The sequence below is a fragment of the Erigeron canadensis genome, chromosome 9, assembly GCF_010389155.1.
Source record: "Erigeron canadensis isolate Cc75 chromosome 9, C_canadensis_v1, whole genome shotgun sequence".
NCBI classification, from domain to species: domain Eukaryota; kingdom Viridiplantae; phylum Streptophyta; class Magnoliopsida; order Asterales; family Asteraceae; genus Erigeron; species Erigeron canadensis.
In genome coordinates, this window is record NC_057769.1 from 9,585,643 (window position 1) to 9,598,683 (window position 13,041).

The 13,041-nt window shown below is 37.9% G+C and overlaps 2 protein-coding genes across 2 annotated transcripts; both read left to right on the forward strand.

The window, feature by feature from the left end:
* The first annotated feature begins 2,430 nt into the window (after nucleotides 1-2,430).
* Nucleotides 2,431-2,997, forward strand: LOC122583161. Its single transcript, XM_043755589.1, has one exon. It carries the CDS (start codon nucleotides 2,431-2,433, stop codon nucleotides 2,995-2,997), a length of 567 nt encoding a protein of 188 aa, XP_043611524.1.
* A 1,544-nt stretch (nucleotides 2,998-4,541) lies between these two features.
* Nucleotides 4,542-7,667, forward strand: LOC122580886 (protein SCARECROW). Its single transcript, XM_043753036.1, has 2 exons — nucleotides 4,542-6,488; nucleotides 6,972-7,667. Exons 1-2 carry the CDS (start codon nucleotides 4,735-4,737, stop codon nucleotides 7,393-7,395), a joined length of 2,178 nt encoding a protein of 725 aa, XP_043608971.1. The 5' UTR covers nucleotides 4,542-4,734; the 3' UTR covers nucleotides 7,396-7,667.
* The last annotated feature ends 5,374 nt before the right edge of the window (nucleotides 7,668-13,041 follow it).

Consider the following 13,041-nt stretch of genomic DNA (forward strand, 5'->3'; position numbering starts at 1 on the left):
GATATTAGTACTCATTTGTGCAATGTTCAAATCTCATTTTGTATTAACAACTTATCAATCAATAACATCATGGCCATTTCTTTAGGGAAAGCTTCACGTAGAGTTGGATTTTTGTGATGCTTTTTAGGTTTTTATATGTGTAACATATTGAAAGTTTTTGATTGATGACTCATTAATAAGGTTTTTAACCATAGATATTCTATCGGTTTCTAAATTTTTACCTACAATATATCAGAAATTATGTAAAAGCCAAAATAGAAATATAAGGTATTTGGGTTGGCTTATTTGATAAGCTTAGTCACTTATTTGTTAGATAAATTCATTTTTAATCTTTGGATTAACTTACTGGTAAGTCCCAACTTGATGGGTTACCCGAAGATATCTCAATATCAATAACAATGACTTGCAAGCAACACTGATCTGGTAAGGTAACCAGTTTAGATATAACGATCCAGATTAGGGTAGAACAAGTAATAAAGTAAATGCAATAAACTAAAATGACTGAAAGATAAACACTCATGTGTAATATTTAAACAACATTGAAATACAAGTAATCTAATAACTTAGAAATACTCGTAATGATTACTTAGATTATAACTCACAAGTTGCAATGCCAAAGCTTCGAGTAGTTTGCAAATGGTAAGATGTCTTCTATTTGTAGGCAAAGTCCATGATGACGTGGATTTGGTCGTACATATTATGGTTGAGAGTCTTTAAAGAATTGAATGCGTAAATGAAGTATAAGTGTGAAAATCACTTTGATGTGACAATTCACCTTTATTCTCAACCTTTTTACTTTTTCAGACAATATGGTATTATCCGGATAAAGGTCGGTAAAGTCAAAAAGTCTTCCTCGTAATCAGTGTAAAGTGTTGTAAGTACTTTACCACTGAGATGCTTCAGTCTTCGATCAGGTAAAACTTTCTTTGAGTTCTGCTACTGAGATGATTCTTTTTCTTTGGTCTTTAGTCTTCGATTTCAGATGAATGCTTTCAGTTGAGGCTGATCTGAAGTGAAGTGAAGCTCAGTGAATATTCTGAAACTGAAATGTTCAGAATTCAGTACAAGTATTTTTTAATTTCATTATTACTTTTCATCACATTATTTTTTTTTAATTTCATTCAACCACTTACCAAGTTAAAAATTAATAATAATAAAAAAACGGCTTAGATTGGTCGGGGACCCATGACCTCCTCTGTCCGCTTCATCGGTTAAGCGACTAAGATAACTTATTTTTTAAAGTGGCGTCGGTTTGCGAATGGTGTCACAAAAGTGACGCTAACCGACGAGCAAACGCTTCATCGAGAGCATTCTAACATGATGGAAAATGATGGGAAAAAACTTGACGAAAAATGATAATTTTTTCCTAAAAGCTTAGAGTGTTAGCGTTGAGGCGTGGAGAGGGCAGTGGGTGGTGCGACCACTCACATGAACATCGCCGACGACCCGTTTCCACGCGTGGGTGGAGGGTTTTGATTGGTGGGACGACGCAGTGAAGGAAATGTGTAGTACATGAAACGAGGTAGCTTTTGACCGTTGAACGACTCTTTTCTTCTCTTTTTTTATGTTTTATTCACGGATTTTATATATATATATATATGCGTGTGTTTGTGTATTCAAACACAAACACAAAAAACACACTTTTCTTCCAAAAAATGACAAATCTTATAAAAAAAAATTAACACGCAACAAACCAATAATGGAAAAAAGAATTGGTTCTACCATTTTGATAGACGAACCATTCGAGTGGTCAGACGATTGTAGTCTAGAAGTGTTTGAAGCCGCGATTGAGGAGGCTAATGCTGAAAGCTCTACAACATGGTCAAGATGCAAAGTCGTTAACCGTAACCATTGGGCCGCTTCACAAAGGTTACATGGCGGCTACTTTTAACGGCTTAGATTGGTTGGGGACCCATGACCTCCTGTCTCCGCTTCATCGGTTAAGCGACAAAGATAACTTATTTTTTAAAGTGGTGTCAGTTTGCGAATGGTGTCACAAAAGTGACGCTAACCGACGAGCAAACGCTTCATCGAGAGCATTCTAACATGATGGAAAATGATGGGAAAAAACTTGACGAAAAATGACAATTTTTTCCTAAAAGCTTAGAGTGTTGGCATTGAGGCGTGGAGAGGGTAGTGAGTGGTGCGACCACTCACATGAACATCGCCGACGACCTGTTTCCACGCGTGGGTGGAGGGTTTTGAGTGGTGAGACGACACAGTGAAGGAAATGTGTAGTACATTAAACGAGGTAGCTTTTGACCGTTGAAGGACTCTTTTCTTCCCTTTTTTTATTTTTTTTCTAGGATTTTATATATATATATATATATGCATGTGTTTGTGTATTCAAACACACACACACACACAAAACACTTTTCTTCTAAAAAATCACAAATCTTATAAAAAAAATTAACACACAACAAACCAATAATGGAAAAACGAATTGGTTCTACCACTTTGATAGATGAACCGTTTGAGTGGTCAGACGATAATAGTCTAGACGTGTTTGCAGCCGCGATTGAGGAGGCTGATGCTGAAAGTTCTACAACATGGTCAAGATGCAAAGTCGTTAACCATGACCGTTGGACCGCTTCACAAAGGTTACATGGCGGCTTCTTTTGTGTGGAACCCAAATATGATAGTGATTTTTTCGAAGGTAGGTACCGCATGCCTAAATACTTGGTTTTAAAGATCGTTCGAGATCTTAAGTCGAGATACTCCTATTTCCGGGAGTCATACGATGCTCGTCAGACAAAAAGTTTTATAGCTATTCAAAAGTGTACATCTGTAATTAGGCAGCTCGCAACCGATAATCCACCAGATGAGTACGACGAGTACTTAGAGATGGCACAACGAACATCACATGAATGCTTGCATTTGTTTTGTGACGCTATTGTTCAGACGTATGATACAGAATTTCTGCGTAGACCTACAACACATGATATACTACGGTTGTATGAAGCGCACGAAGAAAGACATCACATCCGGGATGCTTGATAGTCTAGATTGTACACATTTGGCTTGGAAAATGTGTCAAATGGAGTTCAGGGGTCAATATAAGCGGGGTGATCATGAACACCCCACTATTATGATGGAGGCGATGGCGTCTCAAGATTTGTGGATATGGCATACTTTCTTTGGCCCTCCAGGTTCGCTAAACGACATCAACGTTCTGCAACAATCTCCCTTGTTCCTCCCTGAGCGTATGGGAATTGCGCCTAACTGCTCGTTCATTGTAAATGGGCATACGAACAAACGTGGCCACTATCTTGTCGATGGAATATATCTTGCGTGGTCTACGTTTGTTAAGGCTTACAAATATCATACGGATCTGAATGAAAAAATGTTCAAAAAATCACAAAAGTCGGCTCGCATGGATGTTGAACAGACTTTCGGTGTTCTCAAGAAAAAATGGGGTATCCTTGCTTGACCATTTCGTCAACGTTCGATCAACACAATAAGGAATTTGTTGTATGCGTGTGTGATAATGCATGACATGATTATCAAAGATAGCGGTCGTGCCGTTAGCCCAATTCATATAGGAGATCCCATAGTCCAGGCGAGTAGTCACCGGGATGCATTACCGGGGATACAAGATGAGCAGGCACACCTCCGTCTCCGAAATGATCTGACAGAGCATATTGCAGCTCAAAACTTGACACACCTCCAGCCAACCCAGTACGACCAAGACGTTGAGGAGGAGGACTAATATTTGTTTTATGTGTTTTAGCAATATTATGTAATGTTTTTATGTTTTTAGTAATATTATGTAATGTTTTTAATAATGGAACTATAGCTTTAAAAATAAAAATAAAGTTGCAATAAGTGGTGTGTGACTGGTGACAATGATAATAAAATTTGGGTGAGTGGTGGATTTAAGGTGACATAACGTGATTAGCTGTAATTGAGTGGTGAGTATAACACCCTTATTATGATCTTAAAATTATAAATTTATCTTAATCACTTGATTTCACGTGTAATCAACTTTTTATTAACAGAATTATTAGATGGGTATTTTTACTCTTTGTTTAATCAATGAAGTATTAGACCTGTAAAATCATCGAATCCCACATAATCAAACTTTTCATTGACGTACCACAATAACATTATTATATTAAAATAATTAAGTAATAAAGAAAATTGATAGCGAAAAGGCGGGGAAAAGATAAGGAAATCGATATGAGTTGTGTCTAGTTGCAGTTTGTAGGTGTAGGAATCGAGGATTCATTGATAACCTCGCTATTTTGGTTACAAAGAAAGAACCTCCAATCCAAACATGTCAAACACTTGCAGACACTCCACCACCTAGTCTTATTTCTCGACAAATACATACACCAAAATACACACATGTCACTCCAATCACATACCCAATTTAATTTCTCCCCCCATCTTAACCACTCCCACCACCACCTTGTCTCCACCGTCCGCCTTTCTCCGGCCCAACTCATCTCCACCATCTTGGTACTTTTTTCTTTCCAATTAATTTTATAAATGATAAATATATAGGTATGTGTACATTATATATAGGTATGTGTACATTATATATATGTAGTGAAAAAAGGGTGCACAGAATCCCAAATGTTTCTTCCCTTTTTTCTTCTTCTTGATGCTTTATGTCTTGTATCTCTTGACATTTTTCTCACATTCACACTACTTAACCTCATGGTTTTCTTTTTCAATTAAATCACCACAATCATTTATCTCTTTTGGAAAATATTTTGAAGAAAAAAGAAAATGGTGAGAAAAAGGGCGGCTTCCGATATGGAACTCCAACCTACTGATTCACAATACCATCATCATCACAGACTATTACGCCGTCCACCGCCACCACCGCCACTCGACATTGTTGGTTTCCCTGACAACAACAACGTTGTAAATATAAATGATGATGATGATGCAATTGGTGGCGGCCACCATTCCAACTACTCCACTATGACGACGCTTCCGTCGTCAAGTTCAACAAATACGGCTATGTCATTATCAACCACCACCTGCTCAACTAATTTCATGAATTCCAATTCAAGCATTTCTTTAATTCACAAAAACCCACAACAACAACAACAACCTTTGTGTAATTATTCAGGTCTTCCTTTATTTCCTCCTCCTCCTTTATCAGCAATTGTTACACCAACAACAAATACAATTCATCACGCTGGGATTATGACGTCAGATGATTCATTCACATCGGCTACAGCGTGGATTGACAGTATTATCAAAGATCTTATTCATAGTTCAACGGATGTATCTATACCTCATTTGATTCATAACGTTAGAGAAATTATTCATCCTTGTAACCCTAATTTGGCGACGTTACTTGAATACCGCCTTCGTTCTTTAACCGAACCTCCGCCTCCGAGTTTAGTTGATCAACATCCACCACCAGGGCATGATCGTACGGTTCATTATTCCTCTGATGGAAATGGAAATGTTTCCACCAGAGGAAAAGAAACGGAAACACCGTTATTACCCCAACCTCCCCGCAATATTAGTATAAATATTGCGGGAGGTCTTGAAAGTATGTACCCGCTCCCTCCAGCAGATCTGGATTGGGGCGGGACAGCAAATAATAATAACAATAACAATAATAATAATAATAATAATAATAATGACGAGTTTGGTAATCAGCCGCCAAACTCGTCATCGATTATTTCATCAACTAATAACCAGGAACTACTAGACTCTCCACCTCAGCCACCATCACAAACACCTCCACCACCACCACCACCACCAGATCAAACAACAGTTGCCACCACACAAGCGGCGGCGGTGGTGTTGAGAGAGAAGAAAAGAGAAGAAATCCGACAACAAAAACGAGACGAACAAGGCTTGCATTTGCTCACTTTGTTGTTACAATGTGCTGAAGCGGTTTCAGCTGATAATTTCGAAGAAGCCAACAAGATGTTACTAGAAATATCCGAGTTATCAACACCGTACGGGACCTCGGCTCAACGCGTTGCGGCCTACTTTTCGGAAGCTATGTCTGCAAGGCTAATGAGTTCATGTTTAGGGATATACACAACTCTTCCACCAGTTCATCAAGGTTTTAAAAAGATGACGTCAGCTTTCCAAGTGTTTAACGGGATTAGTCCTTTTGTTAAATTCTCGCATTTTACCGCGAATCAAGCGATACAAGAAGCGTTTGAAAGAGAGGACAGGGTGCATATAATTGATCTAGATATCATGCAAGGCTTGCAATGGCCTGGACTTTTTCATATATTGGCATCTAGACCGGGCGGTCCGCCTTTTGTTAGGCTAACTGGTTTGGGTAACTCGTTGGACGCACTCGAGGCCACTGGAAAACGATTGTCGGATTTCGCTGATAAGTTGGGGCTCCCTTTCGAGTTTGCGGCCGTGGCCGATAAAGTTGGGAATTTGAATCCGGAAAGTCTGAAGGTTAGCAAAAGGGAAGCTGTTGCGGTTCACTGGCTGCAGCATTCTTTGTATGATGTAACTGGCTCGGATACTAATACTTTATGGTTCATCCAAAGGTATATATATATATATATGTTCATTCATTTTGAGTACTCACTAATTAATTGTTATTCATCATTATTTGGCATAAATGTTTATTGTATGCTCTTATTTATGGGGATTAATTTATTATATTATATATATACAAGCAGTGTCTACCATTCATCGGTCAGTCTAATATCTGACAATATGACATACCCCGCACAGGCTTTTCTAGTTTTGTCCAAAAATTTTTTGGACAAAATACTAGTAACACCATGTGGTGAAAATTTTACTACCTGTACAAAATTTTTGTGGGATTATGTACTGTTCTAAAAATTTGTTTCATATTACGACGTAGTATGTAACTAGGCGGTTGATATTTTACCAGTGCATTGTGTAATTAGCAATCCGCGGATTTGGTTCATGGCGATGGGGTTAAGTATCTTTGTGTGTGTGGGTTTATAGGTTTTTAGTTATTAACCTGATAATGACCATTTTGTTGAATCATTGCATTTCAGATTGGCCCCGAAAGTGGTGACAGTGGTAGAGCAGGACTTGAGCCATGCAGGATCGTTTTTGGGACGTTTTGTGGAGGCAATTCACTATTACTCAGCATTGTTTGACTCATTGGGATCGAGCTACGGGGAAGAGAGTGAAGAGAGGCATGTAGTCGAGCAACAGTTGCTGTCAAAGGAGATTAGGAACGTGTTGGCAATCGGGGGGCCATCAAGAAGTGGGGAACAGAAGTTTAACAATTGGAGGGAGAAGTTGGAACAATGTGGGTTCAAGGGGATATCTTTAGCAGGAAATGCAGCTGCCCAAGCAACGCTTTTACTTGGAATGTTTCCTTCTAATGGATACACTTTAGTGGAAGATAAAGGTGCCTTAAAGCTTGGATGGAAAGATCTTTGTTTGCTTACGGCATCCGCTTGGAGACCTTAATTGGTCCATGTATCCCGGCTTGTATCTTTTAAAGGATCAAGAGTCCCACTAAGTGATCTGAAAGTGTTTTGCTATGATGCATGGGTGGGAAAAACTGGAAAGACACAGATCAATCCGTTCGGAGAATAGCTAAAAAGAGAAAAAATGCAAGTGTAGCAAATTTTGAAGGATGGTTCCTTTTGTTATGAACTGTGTTCTTAATAGATTTATGTTCATAGTCTATTCGTTTTATTTTTGGTTACTGCAATAACATACCATTGTCTTGCCTTTTAGTTGTTCCTTGTTACAACGCGATCTAAGATCAGATGAATATTTGTACGTAAGATTTAAATCACTTTACCAGTAAAAGTAACCGAGTTTTTGATGGAACCAAACATTGTGTATTGCATAGGATCATCTATTTGCTGAGATAATGAAGTTTTAGTAACCACGAGCATGAATATCTGTTGAAAGACAAAGCTTTGCTTCAACCATAAAGCAAGAAAGGTCGGAAGACGAGTATCCTATCTAGGAATGTCCTGGCCCGGGATTAAGAAAAAGATATTCGGGGAATTCATAGTGACGACACTCTCGTCACTAGGATGATCAAGGTTGCGCATGCAAAACAACGGATCAACAAGGCAAGTTCATTGTTAAATCTTTATAGGGTGTAGGATTTGAGTTTAAATCTTTACATGGTGAAGATATTGGTTGACTAATATGGTCATAAAAGCCAAGGTAGAAGATTTAAATGATGAATGTATTATGTATATAAGATGAAAAAAGATCAAGGATAGACGAGTATGTTAGCATCAAACTGAAGTGGGGCACAACGATGAGCGAGCTACGCTTGGAAAGAAGCGGAAAAATGCATTTTGATCATTTGTCAATACTTGTGGAGCATTGTTGTTGTGATGCAGACCTCTGAAGTTTATCAATGCTTGGCAACAAGGGCCTGGCTTATTTACAATGTGAACAATATACGGAGAAAAGCCAAAAGGATTTTTCAACTTCATTGTGATACCCTAATGTTTTTTAATGAGTAAATTACAAAAGGTTTGCGTTAGGGGGTGTTTGGCCTAGCTTTTTTTATAATAACTTTTAGCTTATTTGTTTATTTGGAAGAACAAAAGCTAATTTAGTGTTTGCTTTGGCTTTTGAGTTTATGGCTTTTAAGCTTATATAAGCCATTTTATAGAAGCTACTCCTCTAACATTGGTTTTGAATCAAAGCTTTTGGCTTTTTTTTTGTAAAAATGTTGTAAAGATTCCTGTGCCCCTTCTTTCTTCAATCTGTTTCTTTCCCCCTTGTCCCCAGGAAAACAGACGAGGTATCTTCCACTCTATTCTGATAATCTATTTCACAATCAATGGCCAATACTTACATACATTTCAATTTATACAATGATTTAAACTATGATTTCTTTTTCTTTCTATAATCATAATCAATGGGGCAAGATTACTTTGTTAAGATTACTTTCTGTGAAATATAAATCTTTTTGTTCAACACCACATCTATATAAACACTTTAATCCATGGATTCCTACATCTATATAAACAATGATTAGATTATATAAAATATATGCTTATATATAACTCATAAAAACAAAGTAGATACATATGAAATATAAACATGTCCTTTTTGGTCATTTACAAACATAAGCTAAATAAAAAAAAAGCTAGCCAAATATCCAAAAAGAGCTTATTGGCTTATAAAATATAAGTTAATCCAAACACTAAAAAAAGCTTAAAAACTTATGACATAAAAGCATAATCAAAAAAACATAAGCCTAAATACAAAAGCTAGGCCAAACACCCCCTTAGTTTCGGATGCATTTTTTTTTAACGACAAAGTATAATAATATTAATATAAGCAAGTAGCAAGGTACTAGATGCTTAAAAAGTGATACAATTACAACACTAATCGTCAACGACAAATCTAGAATCAACATAGAATTACATATTCTAGGCCCTTCCCTAGATTTTTTCCTCACCTGGACAACCAAACCACACCAAGACACTCATTATGAGTGTCCATCTTTCGCGACCTTTAGTAACGGATTCTTCACCCACTCTGACCAACTAAAATTCAACTTTTTGTATCTGTCCCGAACCAAGGTAAACGAGAAGTTGATAATAGAGTCAACCAATACCATCTCCCTCCTTTTGATCGAATTAAAAATTTTCTCATTTCTAATCGCCACAGTTCCCACCATGAGGTATAAATTATAGCAATGATGATACTCTTTACCATTGGGCTATAATCACGAGACATAATAGAGTTCAACAAGCCAACTTGGTCAGAATGTGGTAAAAGTTGGATACCGAGCCACTTAGATAAGGAATTCCACACATTTTTTGCAACATTACATTATTTTTTGCAACATTACATTATGATAATGTATAATGTAACGTTTCTATACCATTAATACATATAGGACATATTAGAGAGTTACTGGTAATACCTTTGAACCAGAGATTGAATCTGGTTGGTAGTCGATCCTTAAGGACTCGCCAAACATGGATGTTTACCTTTCTGGGCACAATCTTATTCCATCTTGTGGCGCTGAAGTGGCGAGGGAGCATTACATCATCTAAATATTTTCGCATACCATTGACCATAAAGGAATCCATTTGAATGCCATTCCAAACCCATTTGTCAGGAGTTTGCACAATCGTCACCTGAGTAATGCTACCACAGATAGCTCTTAGCTGGTCCTGTTCGTTCCCACCCCTAACAGGGCGTCTGCAGTTCCAATTAAAAGTCAACCCATTCCAACGTTCCACAACCATAACCTCTTTGTCAACTTCCAGGTTGAATAAACACGGGTACTGCACCGCAAGAGGTTGGTCATTATGCCAAATATCAAGCAAAAAACTGGTTGAGTTCCTATTGCCAAATTTTTTCTTAATCACCGACAAAGGAACATGCCCATGCTCATGCAGATTGTATGCAACTTTCATGATTTTGTGCCACGGACCAGGTTTACTATCAATAGCGACTCCAACTCCAGGTTGTTTAAATTTAGGATAAAGTTGTTTAATAATTTTGACCCACAATGATTGAGGGGAATTATAAAATCTCCATCTCCATTTATATAGTAAAGCAAGATTAAAAGCATGGAGGCTTCCACCACCAGGGCATGATCGTACGGTTCATTATTCCTCTGATGGAAATGGAAATGTTTTCACCAGAGGAAAAGAAACGGAAACACCGTTATTACCCCAACCTCCCCGCAATATTAGTATAAATATTGCGGGAGGTCTTGAAAGTATGTACCCGCTCCCTCCAGCAGATCTGGATTGGGCCGGGATAACAAATAATAATAATAATAATAATGACGAGTTTGGTAATCAGCCGCCAAACTCATCATCGATTATTTCATCAACTAATAACCAGGAACTACTAGACTCTCCACCTCAGCCACCATCACAAACACCTCCACCACCACCACCACCACCAAATCAAACTACAGTTGCCACCACACAAGCGGCGGCGGCGGTGTTGAGAGAGAAGAAAAGAGAAGAAATCCGACAACCATAACCTGTTTGTCAACTTCCCGGTTGAATAAACACGGGTACTGCACCGCAAGAGGTTGGTCATTATGCCAAATATCAAGCAAAAAACTGGTTGAGTTCCCATTGCCAAATTTTTTCTTAATCACCGACAAAGGAACATGCCCATGCTCATGCAGATTGTATGCAACTTTCATGATTTTGTGCCACGGACCAGGTTTACTATTAATAGCGACTCCAACTCCAGGTTGTTTAAATTTAGGATAAATTTGTTTAATAATTTTGACCCACAATGATTGAGGGGAATTATAAAATCTCCATCTCCATTTATATAGTAAAGCAAGATTAAAAGCATGGAGGCTTCCAAAACCGAGCCCACCATGATCCTTACTAGCCAAGACCAGATCCCATTTAACCGAAGGTATTTTGTTGTGATCCTCATTTGATCCCCAAAAGAATCGAGCCCACAAAGATTCTAACTTTTTACACACAACAATTGGCATATTGAATAAAGAGAGGTAATAAGTCGGCAGGGATCCAAGCACAGAGGTGATAAGTACAGACTTGCCTCCGATAGATAAAAGATTTGCACGCCATTTGGACAGTCTTTTTGTGAACTTGTCCACAACAAGTTGCCACAATAAGTCTGCCCATATTAGCCCCAATGGGGATACCAAGATAATCGAAAGGCAGTCTATCTCCCTTGCACCCCGCATATGCAGCAAGATGATCGATCTCGTTTTCCTTAACTCCAATGCCATAAAGTTTAGACTTCAACACATTGATCTGTAATCCTGATGCAAGATAAAAACAATTGAAAATGTCGATAATATTTATAAAATTTGATTTCGACCACTCACTGAAAACGATCACATCATCAACATATATCAAATGAGACAAGCTAATGTCACCAATATCAATGCCACAAAGTACTTTGGCAGCTTTTGCTTCTTCCATGGCTACGTGAAACCCTTCCATAGCAATGGTAAACAAGAAGGGGGCTTATGGGTCACCCTGTCGGAGGCCACGACCCAAGGAGAATTCTGCCGTGGGGCTGCCATTTACCAACACAGAACATCTAGCTGATTAAAGACACGCCCTAATCCACCCTACACTCTTAGGTCCAAATCGCATAAATTTCATAATAGAGATGAGATACTCCTATCTAAGGGTATCATAGGCCTTCGCTATGTCTACTTTGAAGATGAAGCTTTTAATTTTTTTTCTTCTTTAAGGAATGGACAACCTCATTAAGAATCATTGGTCCATCGAGGATCTGTCTATCCTTTATAAATGCACTCGTGCAGCCTCTTTAGAGACTTTTAACTCTTATCTTTGTTGTCTTTACCAAAGAATTAACTATCTTTATTGAGTTCCATTCGTGTAGATAGTCATCAATTATTAAACACATGCAGTAAATCTCTTACAATGGTGCATGAAGTTTCAAAATTTTCCACACTGAACACTACAAACAGTGGTTGTGAAAATACGACAAAAGTCTGCTTTCTCCGCCCATTTATTTTTTCTACTCAACAAAACAACCAATTGTTAACTTATGGTGCCTAGAATTAAAAGACCTAAACTCTCTCATGCTAAGAGCTCTAGCAATGAATATTATGTGACTCGTTGTCTCCACCACAAGCATTCACCAGTGTGTGTGATGTTGGAACCACGTTAGTGTGACCGTATGTATTATTCATGATATGATAATTGACGATAACTGAAATCTCTATGTCTATTAAATATATAATGAGCTCATTTAATCTTAAAGACGTAGTATAGGGTTTCCCATTAGGTGATTGTAACTAAGAGGACTAATGGTACACACATTAAATACCAAAGGAGTTGAATGTGTAATTACTCTCATTATAAATAGAGGGTAATTAACCCTAAGTTAAGGTTAATCCCTACACACATAATACCTTAATTTTCGTGTGTCTCTCATCTCTAAATCCGTGCATCAAGTTACATCCGAATTACTCATCTCATTATTACTCAATCACCTTGTTATGGGAACCCTAAATCAATAGCAATGATGTTTTATCACTTGAATTAAATATATAATGATGTTTTATCACTCGACGATCTAGGATGTTTTATGTCGTTGATGTTTGGTGAGGGCTTCCGGGATGGCAAGGAGCAAAGTGAAGGT